We start from the raw sequence: 21,822 nt of genomic DNA, 5'->3' as shown, positions 1-21,822 counted from the left end.
GGTGCCCGGAGGCTCCGGTGACACTCTTCTGTCGTGCACGGGGTCGGAGCGGCCACCTCATTGAGGGGTGTTCTTCCTCCCGTTGATGAGGTTGCGAGCGTCGCCGTCGTTGGCACATCCGCACGTATCGTGGAGGCGCTCCTTCGCAGGAGTCCTCTTGACGCAATCGTGCACCGAGGGTGCTCTCGCATCGTCAGCTGCGGCCGCCTTGCCCTTCCCTCCCGGGGGAGTGTGCACCAAGGCCTCGCGGCCCTGGTGTTCTGCACCTTCGGCCCTCGCGAGACGCAGAGCTCTCAGCCTGCTGCACTACAGCCTGCTCGATGAGCACCTTCGCCTCATTGCGCAGGTTGTGTCCCTCGGTCGTAGAGGGCTCCGGCATGGCTTGGAGTAGGTAAGCTGCAGCGACGAGCTTTTGGCTGGCCCCTTGCAGTTCCAGCGGTTTGTTGATGTTGTCATCGGCCAGGATCCGACCCCGAGCGACGTGTCCCGCCGCCTGAGCTCGCGCACCGCGCACGGTGCGCTCCTGCTCAATTGTGGTGCGCAGCAGTCGCGTCTGCCGACGCCCTTCTTCGAGCTTCTTCTCAAGCTCCGCGAGTTGCGCCAGCTGCGCCTGCTGCGCCGTCGAGCTTGACGAAGCGGCGGGGTTCGGAGGGGGTGCCACCACTTGGTTCGCCGGTGGGGGTGCCACCACTTGGTTTGCATATGGGGGCTCCCTGCGATTCCCGTTGTCGCTTGATGCTTCCTCGACAGTTCCATCCGCCAACTCGACCATGAAGCACTCCCGAGTGCGATCGTAATCCCCCTCACTAGAGTCCTCGGAGCAGGTGAGGCAGTATGCCGTCGCGAGCTGGAACGACCGGAAAGCGTCGAGGTCACGGACCCCGGAGTAGTCTACAGCTTCGTCGGTCGTGAAGTTGTTCATGAAGAAGTTGATGTCGTCGGCGATCGAGCCCGCTGTTTCGGGGTAGGAATCGTCAGGAGATGACGCGATGAGGTTGCGCATCGCGAAGAGGTGGTGACCCGGCAGCTCCTCATACACGCCCATGTTGGTGCTGACAGACAAGGCGTAGGTCACAGCATTGGAGCGCATCCCAAAGGGAAAGGGCGACGGTGCAGTCGCACCCTCCTTGGGCGGCTCCGGGGCTGCACTCGATGGTGGTGCCGGCGCAGATGGCGCCGGAGCAGATGGTGATGAAGCAGCGACACCGTCGGCCGCAACGCTGAGCTGTGACATGCCAACCTCGAACCATGTGGGGAAGCTCAGGTGTGCCGCCCTCGTCGCTCCATGCGCGCTTACCGCGCGCGCTGGCCCGAGCGCCTGTTGCGCCGGGCTGGTGGAGTCGGAGCGTCGGGGGTTGGCCACGGCCGGGAGAAGCTCCATGCCGTAACAGTTGCCGGTTGCGACAAAGTCGAGGCTCCCGAACCGAAGCACCGTGCCCGCCGGGAGTGGGCGTGGCTCATCTGCCATCCAGGGAACAAAAAGAGAACGAAGAAAAAAGGCACGCAGCGCAGCCCCCTACCTGGCGCGCCAACTGTCGGTGTCCTTACCCGGCGGTCCGGCACCGACTAGTGAAGTGCTGCGTGATCCCTCACCCTGGATGGTTGATGCAGAAGATAAGACAGGAACGCACGGATTTAATCTGGTTCCGGCCGCGGGGCCGTACGTCCAGCAAGGGTGTGCGAGTGCACTGTACTATTCCGCACCGGGGTGCCTGTAATAGGGGGTAGAAGCGAGGCGAGAGAGGGAGGGAAGCTCCCAAGTCTCTGCTAGAGGAGAAGTTGATTGAGCCAAGTGCCAATATTGGGGCTCAAGAGCGTGTGTGCTCTGTGAGTTGTGCTGAGTGTAGTGTTCTACCCCGATGGATAAGACAGAGACCGCCTCCCTCTTTTATAGACACAAGGAGGGGCGGAGTACATGTACGGGAGGGGGGAGAAGTCATCGTTCTTCCCCGAATCAGGGGCGTGCAGTGGCCGAATACTTTAGAAAGTACACTGTGTCACACTGGAGAGTGAGGCGTCGGGTGTGGCAGTCGTCCTTGGCGTCGTCCTTGTCCTTGCGGAGATCGCGCCGGTGTCCTGGCAGCTCCAGCGGGCAGCATGGTGGTTCCTGTAGAGGGTACCGTCTCTTGCGATTGACGTGGCGGCATTCCGAGGGTCATACGGGCGGGGGTCTTGATCTGGTCAAGGCGAGGCCCGCGCCTGAGGGTCGTGCCCATGCCATTCGAGGGGCTTGCAGCAGAGAAAGTACGAAGGAAGTACAAGGAGCTGGCAGCATAGTGGAAGGAGCAGCACCGCGCACATTCGCACAGTGCATCGCAAGTTCCCATAGTGGTGCCACAGCGCCAGGGATGGCTGTGCAGTGACCGGAGTTGGCGGATAAGACCCTGGTCACAGTCACTGTGCGGAGTGGTGGCCTGACGCTGTCTGACCCAGGCGCCGTGGCGGAGTTGTTAGCATTTAATGCCTCCGTACGGTGGGCGGGTGAACGGGTGGCTGTTTGTCCTTTCCGTCGAGGGGTGGCCTTGAGTGAGGCGGAGTCGATCCGCTTGTTCGAGGGTAGGCTCGCTACCCTCGAGCGAGGCGGAGATGCGGGGCGCTGCTGAGGGTTTCGGCGAGGAGCCCTCGAGCGAGGCGGAGTCCGCCCCGCGGGTTCGAGGGGGTTTGGACGGGCCGCACTGTGTTCTTGGGCCACGGATTGGGCTTCTTTGAGTCATTTCCTTTCCTTCGGATCGGAGGGAGGCTGTAGGCCTTCGCGGGTGTAGGGTCGAGATGGCGGACTAGAGGGGGTGAATAGTCCTTTCTAAAAATAATCGCCCTTGCTGACCGAAACTTATGCGGAATTGAAACTATTCACTTAGGCAAGACTTCACCCCTGTAACTATGACTCTAAGGCACCTCCAAAAAGATCCTACAGAAAGCAAATGGAGTGCCAAGCTAGCAAGAACTCTCCTGACAATTCTAATGCCAAGCCACACAAGCCTAAGCACTAGTGCTTCACAAACCGGGGGAGCTCCTACACAATTCTAATGAGCAAAAGCACAAAGACAAACCTAAGCTCACTAGATGCTCAAGGACAAGGATACACAATCCAAATCCAAGAGCTCAACTTGCTTAGCTACACAATCTAAGCAAGAGCAACTAATTAAACTACACAAGCTAACTAGTTACACTAGAGAGCAACTACACAAGCACAAGATATAGATGAATGTAAATACAAGGCTTGTGATTTGGAGAATGCAAACCACCGAGAAGAGTAGACAAAATTGACACGGTGATTTTTATCCCGAGGTTCACTTGGTTGCCACCAAGCTAATCCCCGTTGAGACAAGCTCCAAGGTTGCCGCCGATCCTCTTGCTAGTGGTGACTCTCAAGTCACACTCTCCCACGTGGAGTGCTCACACCGAGCTCTAGCACATGATCTGGCCGAACCACTTGTTGCTCTTCACGTCTCGCTCAACTAGAGTTGCTCTTCTCGGCTCCCGCGGGGTGAGCACAATACCCCTCACAATCTCTTCTCCGGAGCACCGCACAATCTTCTTGCGGGCTTCAATGGAGCCTCTTGCCACTAAGCCGTCTAGGAGGTGGCAACCTCCAAGAGTAACAAGCACACCGGCTTGCAACACGATCACCTAGTGCCACTCGATGCAATCTCTCAAAGCAATCGCACTAGAATCGCTCTCTCACTCGATCGGATGATTACTATCAAGTTAGAGTGAGTAGAGGGTTCTCAAGCACTCTCACACATGGACACCAAGTCCCCAAGGTGCTCAGCAACCACAAATGGCCGGCCACACCCTCTATTTATAGAGGGAGACCCCAAACTAGCCGTTATACTCAAAACCCGTGAAAACAGAGTTTTCGCGGACTGTCCGCCTCACAAAAACCGGACTGTACGCCATTCAAATCCAACGGCTAGATCTGCAATGATTATGTGTCAGAGTCGACCGTTAGAGCCCTTCGCGGACTGTTCGCTCCCTATTGGCGGACCGTCCACCATTCAGACACTCCGAACACTCAGAGAGACAGCGTCTCTGGACAAACTTAAAGTTTGAGGGGCGGACCGTCCGCACCCCTTGGGCGGACCGTCCTCCCTTCACATCGTGCAACCCACCAGAAATGAAATCATCTCTGGACAATTTCTCAACTGACCTGCGGACCGTCCGCACCCCAGGGGCGGACCGTCCGCCCTTCACTCTTAAATCCCACCAGAGACCCAACACGTCTCTGGTCAATTTGTTAAGTGACCTGCGGACCGTCCGCTCCCCTTGGCCGGACAGTCCGCAGTCCAACCTTTCAGCCCAAGCCAGAGAAACAACCTCTCTAGATGATTTCTTTAAAACACCTGCGGACTGTCCGCACCCCAGGGGCGGACCATCCGCAGTACGGCCTTCAAGCCCAAACAGAGCTGCAACCTCTTTGGACAAAAAATGAATTATACTTGCGGACTGTCCGCCTTACCGGGCCGGACCGTCCGCCCGTAACTTCTTTTTCCCACAAGTTGATCAACATCAACTCCAACACCTTCTTCTTTGCAAATGTGCCAACACCACCACGCGAACAACACCATGTGCATGTGTGTTAGCATTTCACAAATATTTTCAAAGGATTTTCACTTGATCTCACCACGCCACTCGATCCTGGCAACATCGCAATGTTAGATCGCCCAAGTGGCACTAGATGACCGATATGCAAACAAGTTTACCCCTCTTGATAGTACGGTCATCTATCCTAAATCCGGTCATGCACTTCTCTACACAACCTTTGACCGGTGAAATGAAATGCCCTACAAGTCATACCTTTGCCTTGCGCATTCCATTTCATCTTCCCAAATATTGATGCCACACAAGCACCAAACTCCATCAAGCCTTTTGATCATCATTATGAGTCAACACTTATTTTGATCTTTCTTGAATGATATGATCCACTCCATATCATCAAATGATCTCTTTGGTCCATCGATCTTGACCTTGCTCGCTCTTCACCGTTGCCTCGGTCCATCGGCGCCAAATCTTGCCAAAGCTTCACCGCCTCGCGGTCCCTCGCTTCAAAGCCTTGACTTGCCCTTCTCCATTGCAACCGGTCCATCAAGCTAGGCATTGTCTTGATCTTCTCCACTTTGGTCACATAACTCCATGTCATGTCTCATATGCAATGAGCACTATATGAGCATAGCATCAACCCTTAGCCATTTCTCCTCCATGGCACATGTTGATCATACTGTTGTCTTTGTGTGGACTAATCTCCTGTGTATCTCAAACATAAACACTTATTAGTCCACCTAAGTTGTTACTCAATTACCAAAACCAAACAAGGGCAAGGGCCTTTCAGCGGGCAAGTTGTCACTCAATTACCAAAACCAAACAAGGGCCTTTCAGCGGGCCCGATTGCCTGGCATGTGTTTTGTGTTTTAAGAGTGGTTTAGTCCCCTGCTTAGGGTGACCCTAATCATGGTACCCGACAAATACCTATGTATAATACATAAACATAAATATAAGTGAGATAACTAAATTAAATCAAATTAAATGAGTAAAAGGAATCATGCTTAGCTGCTTACCTTGAATTTTCTTTCGGCTCGACAATGGTGGTGGCGGCGGCTAGGGTTTAGGGGTAAAGGGGCCGGGTTGGCATTTAAAGGGAGGAGGAGGCGAGCGGCTGCGGCGCCTTGCCTGCCCGTGGCCACGCTGGCCAAGTCAGCGGCCGCCGGCGTGGCGCCGCCCCCCAGCGGGCCAACGGTCGCGCGAGGAGGCGCGGGCGCAGAGGAGACGGGGGCAGGGGCTGACAGGTGGGCCCAGTGAGAAGGGGAAAGGAAAAGGAAAAGCACCTGTTGAACTTCTCGCGGTTCAAAAATCACCAAAATTAAAGTGAAGCAAGATAAATTCAAAGAACACAACGCAATAACAAGCACTTAAAATATATTCTAGATTGCTCACAGTAAAATAAACATTCCAAGAATTTTATTTGCTGTCACAAAACAGCAGTCAATATTTGAATAAAACTTTTGGGAGCACAGTTGCATAACAAAAGTTAAACTTCTTTCACGAACAAACACTCGAGCATGGCATAAAAAATAACTACCTCGTGCCGAACACATGCTCATGATGCTTGATTATGTCGTAGTGATGCTTATAATGGCGTGGTTTAACCTAACCATCTTGAGCCCCAGCGCCCAGCGGGAGAGAAGAGGCCGATTCGATCTCACGGTGAAAAGGGATAAGTCAGGAGCAATTTCGTCTCTTCATGTCTTTGTAAAATGAAAATGAGAAGTAAAATGAGAAGAATTAAGAAAATAGACTAAAACCCCGAATCGAAAGAATTCGCGAGCGGGATGTTAAATTTCAAAAGGTCTGTGAATCAAGTATCAAATTGCGTGAGGCGTGCGAATTGAGTGTCAAATATCAAAATTTCTCACCGACCAGCGGCTCTCGACCGGACAACTGAGACGTCCGCCCATCCGTCTAGGCCTAGGACTCTTTGGTCGGACAGCAGCGTAATTGAACGAAAGGACGCCACATGCCTTCTTCAGCAATAAAATTGCCATCTTGGAATGCCAGTTAAATAAAAAATGCCAAGTTGTACGTAGCACGACCGTCCATCGCTGACGTGGAATGTTCAAATGGGCGTGCCAGAAGTGTTTGGACAAACGCTGTTTGCAGTTTTACCCAGCTCGATCCTTCCGGATTCACATGCTTGACCAACATAGCGGCGCGAAATAGAACAAAGGAAAATGAGTAATGCATGGAGTTGCAAACTACACAACTATCTTCATTCTGTCGAAATATACCATTTCCATATGCCAGCGCCAACATACGGTACATAAATTAAATTTCCAGTTGTAAGGAGGGAGCTACAGTGATCCTGAATTTTTTAACAAGACGCAAGCCGAATCCTCTGGGAAAACTCTGACGACGACCTCAACTCAAAGGTCTCAATTTAGCATCCTGTCGATCCACCCAAAACAAGACTTCTGATGATCATTGTCTGTGAAATTACCGGTCACCACCCATGCCTCCGAACATTCCACTCATCTCCTTTGATCCCATCTGTTTCATCAGTGACTGCAGTCCACCCATGCCACCAATCTGCTTCAGCATCTGCGGCGGGAGGACCTTGCTCATGTGCTGGACATTCATGTTGCGGGACAGTGCACTCATCTCTCCCTTCTTTGGGATCTTGAGCCCCTTCATCTTGCCCCAGATTTTAGCAAGCCGCTTATACTCTTCCAGCATGTCCATGACATCTCTGACAGGCCGGCCAGACCCCCGGGCAATCCGAATAATCCGTGACTCAGTCATTAGCTTTGGGTTGGTGCTGTCAAGCTCTGAGCAGAAAATGTTTACATGAACACAACATCTGCAAAATTAATTCAGTAATTTGTGTAGGGAGGAAATTTGTCACCGCAGCTTACCTGCATCTGTCATGGAATCCATCATCGTCATGTACCGCTTAATCTTGGCCTGACTTTCCTTCTCATGCCCTTTTGGCATCAATTCGGCACTGAATCCAGGCAACATAGAGAAGACCTGAAAATAATCCAAATTCAAAATTGCATTTGAGAGATGAGCCTTGCTAACTATGTAAGGAACAAATCCTCTATTACTGCCATTCTAAAAAACATTTTGAAAAGGTATCTGTTACTACTGCATTGCTTTTAACAAGATGAACAAGAAATTTAACGATTATAAACAGCTAACCTGGCCAATAGGACCCATTTTCAAAATGTTCTGGAACTGCTCATACATAAGCCTGAGAGTAAAGCTTCCTTCAGACAGTTTCTGCAAAAGCTCGGGTTGTTGATCGGTAGGCACTACTTCATGAATCTTGTCCATAAAGCCTGACCAGTCTCCCATACCTGCAAATTACACAAAGAAAGCTTAACAGAACGTAACACACAGATAAAGTCATAAAACAAAACACCTCATATTTTCACTGACCTAACAGGCGACTAACAAATGGCTTCACATCAAAAACTTCAAACTCATCAATGTGTTCTCCAGTTCCAATGAATATAACAGGACTTTTCGTTGCTGCGACCCTGAAAATAAACAAGGATGCAAGACATGCTAAGTTCCACATATGTTTTGAAATGTTGAATCTGATGTACAGTTACTTTTCAGTGAAGGTACCCTAAATGCACACATGTGCATTAGGCAAAAACCTAGATACAGAAACAGAACAAATGAAAGGCATCACAAAAGATAGTGTTCTGAGTACAGTAACTCTAGGCTCAAACTGCATTTATCCTATGCAAAATGTGATACGATGTAGCTGTTTTAAGAGTAATGCTGTCTCATAGTATAACATCTAAAACCTTCATCCAACTGACCTTTCATGGTTGAGTACTCATTACATCACTTCTCTAGTCTAGAATGTGTGGAATTATGCGAGCAAAATGCACCCTGACTATAAGAAAGATTCCAATTGAGAGCATCTACTTCAGTTATTTTTTTCGGAAAAAAATCTTCAAAGCCACAAAAGAGAATAGAAACAAGACCATATTGCAACAAAAGGAAGAGAATACTAACGCGCTAAGAGCGCCACCTCCTTTCGCATGACCATCCATTTTCGTAATAATCACAGCACCAACAGAAGCACTTTGTTTAAATGCCTGTGCCTGATCAAATGCAGCCTGACCAATACTGCTGTCCATCACAAATATTACCAAGTCTGGTTTCTGCAGGAAAATATAAGAATGGGGATAAAGATTTGCTAGGTTTCACAGCATTGCTGAAGCCTGAAAGCTAGAACGTAATTGAAAATTTCGAGTGCACATACAGTTGCTTCTGAAACTTGCCGCATTTCCTCAAAAAGTGCTGCTTCTTGTTTGTGCCTTCCACTTGTATCTACAATTATGAGATCGCAATTTTCTTTCTTGAACCTTTCCACACCCTCAACAGCAATTTTCACTGGATCAGACTCCATGTAGCTGCAAAGAGAGTGTTAGAAAAAAAAGATAATAATAAGATTAACAAATAACTGAACATGAGAGCTACAGCACCTTCCATAAAAGGGGATCTTGGCCTTCGTTGCATTTTGTTTTAGCTGATCAAAAGCACCAGCCCTAAATGTATCAGCACAAACCAGTGCTGGTTTGAATCCTTTCCTCTGATGATAGAATGCATATTTTGTACAAGTGGTAGTTTTACCAGAACCTGCACGAAAATAACATCATCTTGTGAAAAGAATGATGAGCATGAAGGGATAACAACAGATATTGATTCTATCATGATTAAATTTAGGATTTATCCCATCTTTGCATACGGCATAGGAAGGCCTACTACATAAAGGTATGTCTTGCTGTGCAGCCAAGTTCAGCCAGAACGAAGAAACTTGATTCTATAGGACTGAGCCTCATATCAAAGCATCCATCTTCTTGATTTTCAGATTTTAAACAGCCCATAAGGTCAGCTAACAGTTTGGACTTCAAGATGTGTGTCTTCAAGGAAATGACCAAAACAACTCGATATTAACAAGAGATATACAGAACTTCTGGCATCGATAGATTACCTTTGCTACATTCCAGAAAGCAGAACATCCAACAAAGCTTTTATAACTTAACTGATTGGTCCTTGATTTCTAGGAAAAATGTTGACATATATATATGTTTTCCATAAAGGTAACAAGATCAATAATTAATTATATAGGAAAGTGCGCACTTTGCTAGGGCTTTTGGCACTGGCCTTTAACCAACTTTTCAGGTACTTGATAATGGTAAGTATCAACCCCATATGAGAATGAGCAAATCTGAGACAGTTAACAATGTCCTAGTGCTTTCAGTTTACCAATTTGTTACTTCCTGATACTAAAACGAGCTTAACCGCCTTCAATTTATGAGTTGGATTGCTGGCAGTGAACTGGTGACCAACGCCACTATGAACATCACTATGCGATATAAAATGGTTCAACAGCTTCACTTAAATTAATAATGGGCCAGGGCAATGGCCTGTTAATTTTTTTGAAATAAAAAGAATGAGCAAAGGGCAAAACATTCCAATTAGACTAGATTGCGATAGATCAAGTTTTGATAGTTCAGGAGCTCTTGAGAAAAGGAAACCATCAGTCAGACTTCACTTGGGCAAATGTGCAGCTATCAGCATGAGGCATAGAGCAGCAGCAGAGGGACCAACCTTGCAGACCAACGAACATGACAACGCTTGGCTTGCCCTTTTTGGGTGTGAAGGAAGGCTTCCCGGGATCCAACATGTTGCAGAGCTCCGTGAAGACGGCCTACAGCAGCAGCAACACAGATCAATTGACGCAATCAACGAGATGCACGGGTCCCCTCCCATATCACACTGAAATCCCTCGAAGCTCTCGACCGATTGGGCAGGTGAGGCGATGGAGCACTACGCCCCTACCTGCTGCATGATGCGGCGCTTGTTGGTGCCGGCGGCGAGCGCCTCCAGGTTGACGATGCGCTTGATGTTTGTCTGCATGTCGCGGACCATCTTGAACTGGACGTCGGCCTGGAGGAGCGCGCGCGAGATCTCGTTGAGGCAGTCGTTGAGCACCTTCTCGTCGATCACCGTGGCGTTGCTCATCTGCGCCAGGGCGCGGGAGATGCTCCCGCCCAGCTGCGCGAGCACCATCTTGCCTGACTGGGGATGCTCCGATTCCGCTTCCCTTGCCGGTGGTGGTGACTTCCGCCGGTGGGAGAATAGAGGATTAGGGTTCCGATCCGGAAGGGGCGCCTCTCTCGCGTGAGAAGGGGATGGGGAAGAAGAGGTTACCGTGACGTGGAGGTGACGGACAGGGGGGTTGGAACGCGGAGAGGAGAAAAGTGAGATGCGTTCACGCCGCCTCGCGCTCTCGGTGATACTTTTCCTCCGTCGGGGAGTTCCGCAATCTATCTCCGTCGGGGAGTTACAAAAAATCTAGGACATGTTAAACAGTGATTTATTTTTTGAAATCTGTTAAACAGATGCTTACCTAAGGCGTCAATGGATGAAATGTGGAATTGCGAATCATGGTGATGGTTTGGATCTATCGATTGGATCAAGATCTTGACGTTATGATTTTTAACCAGATTGTTTGGAGAATTGGATAGGCATATGCAGAGTGATAAAATGAAGATATGTTCATCTTTTCTTTCTTTTTGGACGACGTTTCTTTAAATTTAAACTTTTTCAGTTAAGTAGGTTGACGAGAGTATCATCGTGTAAAATATTAGTGCCCAAACCTGGCAGCTATTGCCTTGGCCCAACACACGCTGGTCTGTGACGTTACCACGGCTCATGGCCCACGGCCCACGGCCCCGAGCAGAGTCGGTTCCTGAATCTTAGAAGTAAACTCGCAGCGCATCTTCGTGTCCAGAAGTAATCTCGTGTAAGGGTTGTCATACATGAACCATTCGATTTTAGGCTTTTAGCAGTTCCATGATGAAAAGTTGAAAACTAGTGCTCTGCTATGGCGATGAAGGTTCTCATGCGTCCGTCATAAAGCATTGGTTTAGGAATCGCAAGAGTTTTAACACATTGCGCAGTTCTGTTTCCCAGATAATGGCGAGGGTTTCTCCAGATAAGCAAATCGTTTCTGAAGAAAGAGGTCGTCAAGCTCGAGGTAAAATGAGAGAAGACTGCAAATTTATGAAGTAATGGATGAAATGTCGTTCATTCTTATCTTCGATGACACCGTGGATTTATTTCAACATCCATAAGATGACCCCTTCAGCTAAATTCAGAAGAAAAAAAACAGAAACAAATTGAAAGAGAGCAGACTTTTAGCATCTGCAAGGACACCAAGAGCATGACTCCGACATATAATGGCGTAATGCTGCCAAACATAGTAAGAGCATTGGGCATTCCCATCAACCTGCTCAAGGAGCAAATCTAATGCTCGTCCAACTCCTTGTCCTAGCCATCAGTCCTTTGCGTTGCAGCTAGAATAGTCCTTCCCCTGCCACACCAAAAGGTTGTTGTGATGATGTTTCATGAATTGTGAGGAAGACATGCTGAACATGAATCTGTATCTTAGTCAACAAAACTATCAGGGAATTAGGCTTCGATTTTCCAATTCATGAGAAATCACAGCACCAGTGGGTGCTGAATTACTGGCTGATAAACATGGAGCGAGCTTGCTAGTCTATAAGCAAAAGGAGCACAGAAAAACATTTTGACAACTAAAATGTTGCCTAGTCACTAATCGTACATAAGAACTAATAATAATCCATACGTTCTATACATGTCCATAAGAAACATAAAACGTTTTAGATGCAAACTGGACTTACTTAATTCATCTAAAGATTTGCTGACATCACTTTCCCCTGATTGAAGCAAGCGTATTTTGCCTGCACAGAATAATATTTTTAATTTATAAATCATACAATAGAATGAACAAAACATAATTACAAGGAAAATTCGTTTCCAGTAAACAATATAGATAGCCAGGGATGAATTAACCCCATAAAAGTTAAGCCATTTTGCTATAGAATGATGTTACAGGGAAAAGAGTAACCGATACTTGAATGGAAATTAACATACCATCACGTCGCAAACAGATCTCCGGTATATTTTTCACTTGATCATTGATTCTGTCATTGTAGACTCTAGTCTCGATATCACCCTCAACATAGACTGCAGCACTGAAATAACGCATGGTTATAACAGCTTCACACCAGTAAAATGACACTCTAAATTGAAGTTCTGATATCATATCATTCAGAAGAAAATAAAAACCCTATGATTTATATCACATACTTCTTGACCAACTTCTGAACAGCATATGCACCAAGCTCCTCATTATGGACAGCTATCCGATGCCACTGTGCTGGCATTGGCAAGTTATCATCTACTATCCTCTGGTCAAACATTCCACCTGTCCCAACAGTGAATACAGTTACCGTGTGCCCGTTACTTAATATTTTCTGCACGGGCACTCGTCCAACTTTGCCACAAATAATTGCCTGGCAAGAATGAGTTACGTAAAGAGTCAGATTCCCCCAGTATAAACTAAAGTATGAATAACTGTTCTCGTAGAATGTATCAGTTACCCGGTATACACCACGGAATTGATGTTCCTTATTTTTCCTAGGACCTTTAAATTCATCATCACCTTTGCCACCCATATCATCCTTCTCATCGAGATCAGAAAAAGATACAGTGGAGCTGAATGCTCGTGATTTACGCCAAAGATCTATAGAAAAGAAACAGTACCGTGCACTTTATGTCAAAAAAAATGTAGCAGTATGTAAATTTACATCGCGAGCCTCTTCCGTGACGAGAAAGGAAAATTACTGCCTACCAGCTGAGCTCCACTGTGCTAAGAGCCTCTTCAGGCTCAAGCCCTTCATAAGCCTTGTGCCCATGGTTAGTCTACACACATCGATACAATCGACAATCAGCCAAAGGTGAAATAGATTCAACTGGTCCTACCAAAAATTCCTACAAACTTACTCTTCGAAAGATACACCCAAGCAAGTTAGGGTTCCTTACCAGCGGAAGAAATCAATCTAAACTCCGATGAATCAAAACCCCACGGCAACCCAATAACGGCAAATGGAGGAGGATCAGCAGGACAACCACGAGGCGGGGTTAGTGGTGTCGTTGCCTGGCGCGCTTCGATGGCTGGAGGCGGGATTCGACGGCGCGGGCGAGGAAGGAGTGGAGGACGACGGCGTCGGCGCGTCGCGAGGTCTCAGCAGAGTGTGCTTCGAGGTCAGTGCGGGTCTTGGGCTGGGCCCTGAACGGTCTACAAGCCCAAATTCGTCTCAGTATTTTCAGAAGGAAATTTGCACACCCGCTCAAAAAAAGAAGGAAATTTGCCCCCCTCTAAAATATTGCCTTTATTCGTTGAGAAATGCATTTATATACCAGTTGATCTGAGTGAAAAATAGATTTTACCTTATATAAGAGACACGCTCGAGGACTCCTTAAACTTTTTCATGAGCAGGATCGGGGACGTGAGTGGTGACTGGACCGGCTCCGTGTATCAACTAAATGCTCTTTCTCCCACTCAATATGATCACGGCGAGATAATTCGAAGATGACAGCTAACTCATCAAGAACGAACATTGCTGTTTGATTTCTTACTGCCTTATGCAGCTCGATAATACACTAGACAAGCGGGAGAGCAAGAGGGACCAAGCCGATCTGAGACACTTCTCATACTGTAACGTTGCTCCGCCAAGAGATCTTTGAGCATCCGTTCAAATACCTCACCAAGACAGCTGGAGATTTCCAGCCGTTGGTCCAAGCCCCAATCAGGTAAGTCGTGCAAGTGCGCAACGACTGGTTGGTTATTACTTATCAGTCAGCCTGGTGGTGCATGGAGTAGCAACTAGCAGCGATTGTTTCGACTTTCGATACTTCCAGTCGAGTTGCATAAAAACTATTGTAACGTGCCTGGACTGAAGAAATTTCATAAATAAAAAAAGCTATACACCATACGCCACTTTAATTGGTCCAGAACTGAATAAAAACGTCATAACTTACACAGGAACAATGAAAAACCTGTGCAAATTTAAACAACTCCTTAGCTTAATGTTACTTGCAAGGTTGTTCGCGTGGGCAAGCGTTCTGTTCTTCAACACAACTGCAGAGTCCAACCTATATTCATGTCAAAAGGTACATGGGAGTGGCATAACTTACAATACCCTTACGTCAAACGTCAAAAGAATGGACTATATACTACAGAAACAGCCACCATATTTTCCCATCAAAATGTTACATATACAAACTCTGCTCCTAGATACACGTGACAAGCACCTAAGCTGCCAGTCATGATGGATATACAAAATTGAATTTTAAAGAAAAAAAACAATGACAAAACTATAAGATTTCTCATCCAACAAAAAAATAGAAAACAAATCTTCGCCTTTAGTTGTTATGTTAGACGTTGTAGTCCAAGCTCCGAGGAAATGAGCCTGAGCAGCACTTGTACAAGCTCCCGCACCCTAGCTTCTCTGATTGATCAGCAGGGACAATAACAAATAAATAATTTACACAACCACAAGGAAAGTTGGGTCATAAAAACCCAAAGCCAACTCTTAAGCTATTGTTCACACACATACAAATCAATTATAAGCTTACAAAAGTCACACTCACACATGGTATCGGCAATAGTTTTATTGCTTCAAATCTTATGCTTAAAAATGAAGGTTTTATATCCTTTGGCTTTTCTACTTTACAGACCCAACGTAAGCAGGATCACTCAAACAACAAAAATGGACAAAACCAGCCTTTTGTTAACAAACAGAAAATTCGAGGAACTATGGTTTTGAAGAATGGAACTGACAAGTTAGCAGTGCCAGATGGTTCAAGCTAAGAGTGTGTTTGGTTTGGAGATTGGTTAGGTCCATCCCTCATTTTAGAGTTGTGTCGAACCCAGTTCTTGTTTGGATGCTGGAATAGGTTGGACCTAGTTTTTTTTAACACCGTTAGGTAGCCTTGCTGCGGGACCCACATGTAAGTCTCCTCAGCTTCTTCCTCTTCCCTCCTCTTCCTATTGGAGCTAGCTCGCCCGTCCCCTCGCTACTCTCCCTCCACGTATGCTCGCCGCTAACCATTCCCACATTCTCGCCCTGCAACAAGTCGTTCCCCGCTGCCGACGACTCCGCGCAGCTCGAGCTCCGCATCGAGCTGCCGGACCCGACCACCCGAGCTCCATGCCTCGCTGCCCGACTCCGGCCTCGCATCGCGCAGCAAAGCCACGGGCCACGCCCGCCCACCGGGCGCCTGTACTACCCGCTCGCGGCCGGCCGCGCCGCCCGCCGCTCGTTCCGCTGCCAAGCTGCGCCACAGCTCGCCCGTTCTGACGGAAGAAGACGGGCGTGACAGGGACGAAGTGGGTTCAGATGGTCCCTTCGTTTTGGTGGAACCACCCCAACCTGCATCTATAGGGAATATTTCCATCTAGGTCCATCCTAACCCACACCCAATCACAACCAAACGCGGGTCGAACCCATCCCAACCCACTTCGACCCACCATCCAAACACACCCTAAGTTTACACGGTAGATTGGGCATTTTCTTTTCAAAATTCGGTAGGTACCTCAACAGACATGCACTAGTTGTGAAAAATTTGCAATACGATGCTAACTATGTACACTTCCAATATTAGAAATGATTTGAGCTAGCCAATACCTTACTTTAGAGTTTGTGTTACTGTTGCATGTGGATCGTACGAGGGGGAAAACCTTACTTTAAAATGTTGATAGTCAGTATAAACAGAAAAGGGGGCAAAAACAATCTAGAAGCTTTGGCCCACATGTCACATGATCAGAGTTTTCTAATCCAGCATGGGGAAGTGCAAATTGCTGGCTACAATAAATGGCCTACTAAGCATAAAATGAGAAAAAAAAAGCACATTAACTGCCATGGTCTATAATCTGTCAGCTGTGCTTGTAAGATTTAACAGAAACCTTTTTCTTACCTTGAGACCACTAGCTCAGAGAAAGTGGGAAGCAAAGACAACAAATGAGCCCGTCGATGGAATTTGTTTTTCCCCAAAGCTTCTTTCAGATATGCAGGTATGTTGAGAACATTAGCTGTATCAATGTCTATGATTAGTCTAGCAAGCTCTTGAAGAACACAAATCGTTTCTTCAATCCTCACACTAGGCAAAGGATGTTCTCCTGCAAATGCCAATAGTATGACAGATCAATGGGGTTTTATACTTATAAAATGAAGCATAATGGTTAGGTAGATTATAGTTTTCAAAGAATATTAGACATCAGGATTATTAAGAAAAAAACAAGCTCATGAACATAAATATGAATTTTGAACATACCTAGGTCATTTTCATCGGCTAAAAATTGGCCCAATATAACCTCACACCGCTTCATAAGAATTGGAATCGTAACTTTGCTGGCTTCTGATGCTGCAGCACATAAGCTTGCCTTTGCTATACAGCTGCAACCACAGAAAATAGCTGCATTGAGTTCTAAATTGACACAGTTCAGCTTCAGAAGAAATTAACATTGCCCAATCCCCACATTAAATAGAGGCAGTGCCACAAAAAGGAGAAATGGAAAATAAGATGCATGTAAGACTACCATCCAGCCAGTATCTTTTTCGACAGATCCCTATTCCCCAAATCCCTCGCATGTTATTGTTGGACTGAGGATAAAAGCCCCCACCCCTCCCACTATAACACCTGGGTTTTATGGTCGGGTTGGCTAGGTGGGGCGTTCTAACTTGGTACCAAAGCCGAGGTCCTGGGTTCGATCCCTCCCGGCCACGCAATTTCCGCTGCACGATTTCCCCTGCGTCTCTCGTGTGCTGAGACCTGCTGCGGGCTACGCCGGGCACTAGAACCTGCTGCGGGCTACGCCGGGCTCGCACGCCGTAGGGGGAATGTTGGACTGAGGATAAAAGCCCCCACCCCTCCCACTATAACACCTGGGTTTTATGGTCGGGTTGGCTAGGTGGGGCGTTCTAACTGTTATATTCATGCTCCATCAAATATGAGCCATACTGCAAAATTACTTTAAACATGATGTTCACACTATTTTACATAGAATTGCACAATGCTTATACCTGCATAAAGAAAACATCATCTGTAAACAGCTCAGCGAAAATCGGCTGCAGTGCAAAGGTAAAAAACCAACAGTTTGAACAGGCAGGGATCCTGTTCGTGAGGCACAGTGATCAAGACAGTTAACAAGCCTTTGCAAAACCTGAAAGAATGTGATCATCAGATGGTCACAATTGAGCATTTACAAGGTCAGGAGAAAAGCGACTTCGAAAACATCGGACTAGGTGTTGCGTGCATTGCAAGAGTTAAACAAATACTTCTTATTGACAAGCTAACCTCAACTGGAGCATCCTTTTGCAATTTCAGAATATCATCTCCAAATACAGTGAGGACACTCATCTCAAGGGTCTCATCAGCTGTAATAGAGTCAGCTGAAGGAACATCCGATGACAACACACGCCCACAAGAACCAACAAGAAAGGTTTCATACACGTCCGCAACCTCCTTCCAGAAACGAGCTCTAGAAAGTCTATATGAATTCACATCACTTTTGCAATCGGCATTGTCCTGCCTCACCTCATCAGTCACAACACGATTGAAGCATTCAGCAGATATTCTCCAAAGGGTACCCCTTGGGTTCTCTCTCCTTGTATTCATGCACCTAAGTAGGAAACTTTCAGAGTCAGCATACAGGACCACTCGTAATTTAGAATCTACATTGTTTAAACGATTTTAACATGGAAATAAAAAATATGTATAAAACAGTTCTGCTGTTCTGCAATGAGCATATAGCCTTCTTGATAAGTGAATGTATTCTTACTTTTGCATTATGATACCAATTAAAAGGAAATTACCTCCCAAGACCTTGAATAACTTCTGGAGAGGCACTAAACCTTTCATTTGGTGGAGCCTCGAGAAAAAGGTTGACAATGATTGGCACAAGCTTTTCTACAAACAGAATACCCCAACCACAGCCCACTGCACCATCCAGTTTTGTACCGCTGCCATTGAGCCTACTTCGTTCGGCTGTAACCATAGAAAATTACACATAATAAGAAATATATTTTCTCAGATTATGCAACACTATACTAAAATATCATAACATGCCTTACCAAGGGTACGCTTTGCACCATCTACCGGCACAACGGAATTCTGATCATGTATTTGTTTACTATTTTTCTGGAGGGGCCCTTCTTGCCCATTAAGATAGCATAACAGCTCAAGGAGGAGAGGCGTCCACATGGAAGATAACATAGTCATTGGGCGTAGCATAGGAATGATTTCCAATATACCTCGTTGTACAGCAGGGATACTACCCTAAAGTATAAAAGATTAATTTAGACAATAAATTCGACACTGGACCAAACCTAATTTGAAAGTATGAAAGTTATCAGGATAGAAGCATAAAAAAAGAAACATGCTTCCAAGACTGTCTACGAGAAGAAAATAGATTTAAGGATTATCTAGTGCTGTATTTTTATGCCCAGTTTTCAGACAAACCAGAAATGTAGAATAAGAAGCATGTTACGAGAAAATTATATGGTTAGACCACATATTCTAGCAAAATATATATCAATAAAAATGCATGTACAGGTATACCAGTTCACTATCATAATCAGTAGGAGTCATGGTAGCCTTAATCATCAGATGCATAATTGCCATGAGCCTTAGATACATCTCATCATTAAACAGAGATTGTGCTTGAACGTAAAGATCACCTGCAGGATTGAAACATAATTAATAGTTCATTGCATTATCTGATGCTTGTAGGATAATAACAGGAAGTCATAAATTACCAAGACCACGGAGGACCTCTTGCTTCACTTTGTCAGTTGAGTCATTCTTAAAATTGGGTGAAGTTTGAAGAACAAGTTCATAAATATCAAGAACAGATTTGACATATGAAGATTCCAGATTTCCCTGAAAAAAACATATCCATGAAACATGTATTTATCATGCTTTCATTATCTAAATAATATCTGAAATGTATGACCGGTCCAATGCATTCAATTTCAACCACAGCAATAATAAGCACTTTTCAGGTTAATAACAAATACTTTTTCCAGTGAAATACTCCCTCTGGTTGGCAAAACATGTTGTTTCCGACCAGGCTTGCTTAACAAAATTACCTGCTTGCTCCAGTCGGAATGAATGTTTTGTCGACCGGGAAGGAGTACAGATCAAGTAGTGTTCAGATAGTATAAAAACCAAATATAAGCCAGTGCATTGGTAACTTGTAAGTCAATTTATCCATTATCATGTGCCTATATTTCCTAACAGATTGCATTCCAGTGATAATGGCTAGTGCCAGCATAAAAGACTGCACAATCTCGACTAAAACTGTCCATTAGTTTCTGTTGGTGTATATGTGTTACGCCCATCTAGAGGCCCATGTACAGCTACTATATTGCCCACCCTTCTAGGGTTTGGAGGAATACAATGGAAATTCTCCCTCTAGCATGGTATCAGCCTAGGTTTTAGCCTCTCTCTCCCTCTCTCCAGCCGCCGCCGCCGGCACCACCCCTCTCCTCCTCCCCCCCCCTCTCCTCTGTTGCCGGCGGATCCACCTCCTCTGTTCCCGGCGCGCCGCGCGGGTGGCCCCAGGCACGCCCGCCCGCCTCCGCCGCCGCACTTGCCGCCGTCGCAGCCGCCATGGGCACGGGCGTTGCCCCTCCTACTCCCTGGCGCGGGCTGGGTATGCCCCCCTTCGACGCGCCGTTCACCGCCGCTAACTTCAGCGAAACGGCGCCCCTCGTCGCCGGAGATGCTCCGGCCGACCCTGCTGTCGCCGCGGCCCTCCTCGCCGCCAAGTCCGAGGCTGCGGCGGCTCAGGAGCGGGTCCGCGCGGCTGCCATCGCCTGGGAGCGCGAGCGCTCCGCGGCCGACGCTCTTGCTCGGCGGGTCGCCGAGGCGGAGCACTACATCCTCCTCTCCTCCGGGCAGCAGCCCGTCGTCTCCTTCGCCGAGCACGCCGCCTTTTCTTCCCACCAGGCTCCACCCTCGGGTTCTGGACCCCGGCTCGACCCAACCGATCCCATGGTCGCCCAGCTTCACCTCCAGGCCGTCGGCGTCCAGAACATCAAGGCCCTGGTCTCCGTCCTCCTCGACCCTACGTCCTCCTCCTACGGGCGCTGGCGGGACCAGGTCCTCTTTGCCCTCCGCCGCTACGCCCTCGACGACCACGTCCTCCTCGACATGCCGGTCGAGGTGCGGGACGTGGTGTGGCTGCGCCTCGACAGCGTCGCCATGTCCTGGATCTTTGGGACCATCTCTCTAGATCTGCAGGACATCGTCAGGACTCACGGCGGCACCGCGCGACAGGCCTGGCTGGCGCTCGAGGGGCAGTTCCTCGGCAACGCCGAGTTCCGCGCTCTCCAGCTCGACGCGTCCTTCCGCACCTTCGAGCAGGGGGACCTCTCCGTGAGTGAGTTCTGCAGGAGGATGAAGGGCATGGCTGATGCTCTTCACGACCTCAGGTGCACGGTGCCCGACCGGGTCTTGGTGCTCAATGTCCTGCGGGGTCTCAACACCACCTATGACCACCTGCGGACATGGATCACCCGTCAGAGGCCCTTCCCCTCCTTCCTGCAGGTCCGGGACGACCTCGTTCTCGAGGAGATCACTAGGGGTCCCGCGACCGGCTCGTCCTCGTCCTCCTCCACCACGCTCGTGGCTGCTCCACCGGCTTCCTCCGCCTCGCCAACCACCTCCCTCCTTGGTGCTCCTCCCACCGGGCAGACCGAGGGTCGGGGGGGGGGGGGAAGGGGGGCGTGGTGGACGTCATCGGCGGGGGGGGGGGGGGGGGGGGGGGGGGGCGACGTGGTGGTGGTGGTACTTGTGGCTCTGCTTCTGGTGGTGCTGGTGGGGGCCCCAGCTCCCGCTCCTGCCCATGCCCCTGGAGGTTCGCCCTGTGGTCAAGTCGCATCTCGATGTGGTCGTTCCAGGGTCGGGAGGGGGGCTCTCGCCCTCAGCTCCAGTCGGCGGCCATGTTCACCGGTATTGCTCCCCTGTTCGCGCCGTCCTGGACTCCACCCGCTCAGCCCAGCCAGCCACCGACCTGGCCTGGGGGGTGGGACCAGGCCGCGCTGGCGCAGTCCTTCAGCACCATGGGGCTGACACCGCCGGTCAGCACCGAGTGGATCGCCGACTCCGGTGCCTCCTTCCACACCACCCCAGATGCCGGTATCCTCTCTTCTGTCCGACCCCCACACCCCTCTTGTCCTTCTTCCATCATGGTTGGCGATGGGTCTTGTCTTCCTGTCACCGCCGTGGGTTCTACTCCTGATACTTTTCGTCTTCCCAATGTTCTTGTTGCTCCTTAGATGATTCATAATCTTCTTTCCATTCGCCAGTTTACTGCTGACAATTCTTGTTCCATCGAATTTGACTCTTCTGGTCTTACTGTGAAGGATT

General features: G+C 48.1%; 3 protein-coding genes across 6 annotated transcripts in view; all 3 read right to left on the bottom strand.

Annotated features, from left to right (window-relative positions):
* Positions 1-6,726: 6,726 nt before the first annotated feature.
* On the bottom strand, positions 6,727-10,804 carry LOC120672434 (signal recognition particle 54 kDa protein 2). The gene is made up of 9 exons (XM_039952828.1): positions 10,357-10,804; positions 10,126-10,225; positions 8,997-9,150; positions 8,774-8,924; positions 8,524-8,672; positions 7,933-8,033; positions 7,693-7,850; positions 7,407-7,521; positions 6,727-7,319 (listed from the first exon to the last, which is right to left on the bottom strand). The coding sequence occupies exons 1-9, from the start codon at positions 10,585-10,587 to the stop codon at positions 6,988-6,990; spliced, it is 1,491 nt and encodes a 496-aa protein (XP_039808762.1). The 5' UTR covers positions 10,588-10,804; the 3' UTR covers positions 6,727-6,987.
* A 759-nt stretch (positions 10,805-11,563) lies between these two features.
* On the bottom strand, positions 11,564-13,686 carry LOC120672435 (single-stranded DNA-binding protein, mitochondrial-like). 2 transcript variants are annotated; one of them, XM_039952831.1, is made up of 7 exons: positions 13,390-13,686; positions 13,238-13,308; positions 12,987-13,129; positions 12,694-12,899; positions 12,478-12,578; positions 12,225-12,284; positions 11,564-11,893 (listed from the first exon to the last, which is right to left on the bottom strand). In XM_039952831.1, exons 2-7 carry the CDS (start codon positions 13,299-13,301, stop codon positions 11,877-11,879), a joined length of 591 nt encoding a protein of 196 aa, XP_039808765.1. In that variant the 5' UTR covers positions 13,302-13,308; positions 13,390-13,686; the 3' UTR covers positions 11,564-11,876. The 2 variants fall into 2 exon arrangements, with proteins under 2 accessions (XP_039808765.1, XP_039808764.1); XM_039952830.1 differs by having other exon boundaries at positions 13,429-13,685.
* An 813-nt stretch (positions 13,687-14,499) lies between these two features.
* Positions 14,500-21,822, bottom strand: part of LOC120672432 (protein MON2 homolog) — a 45,330-nt gene continuing 38,007 nt past the window's right edge. Inside the window, exons 36-44 of one of the 3 annotated variants that reach the window (XM_039952826.1) lie at positions 19,206-19,329; positions 19,009-19,127; positions 18,522-18,726; positions 18,264-18,435; positions 17,746-18,070; positions 17,472-17,611; positions 16,723-16,844; positions 16,366-16,567; positions 14,500-14,897 (exon numbers count right to left, since the gene is read on the bottom strand). In XM_039952826.1, the coding sequence (XP_039808760.1) occupies positions 14,819-14,897; positions 16,366-16,567; positions 16,723-16,844; positions 17,472-17,611; positions 17,746-18,070; positions 18,264-18,435; positions 18,522-18,726; positions 19,009-19,127; positions 19,206-19,329 (1,488 nt within the window). In that variant the 3' untranslated portion in view covers positions 14,500-14,818. Of the gene's footprint in view, positions 14,898-15,045; positions 16,130-16,365; positions 16,568-16,722; positions 16,845-16,987; positions 17,045-17,380; positions 17,612-17,745; positions 18,071-18,263; positions 18,436-18,521; positions 18,727-19,008; positions 19,128-19,205; positions 19,330-21,822 lie in introns of those variants that run through there. The other 2 variants (XM_039952827.1, XR_005674131.1) reach the window with 2 other exon arrangements.

Source organism: Panicum virgatum, chromosome 5N, assembly GCF_016808335.1.
Source record: "Panicum virgatum strain AP13 chromosome 5N, P.virgatum_v5, whole genome shotgun sequence".
Classification (NCBI taxonomy): Eukaryota; Viridiplantae; Streptophyta; class Magnoliopsida; order Poales; family Poaceae; genus Panicum; species Panicum virgatum.
Note: the sequence above shows the minus strand (reverse complement) of the source record. Positions and strands in the feature narration are given on the sequence as shown.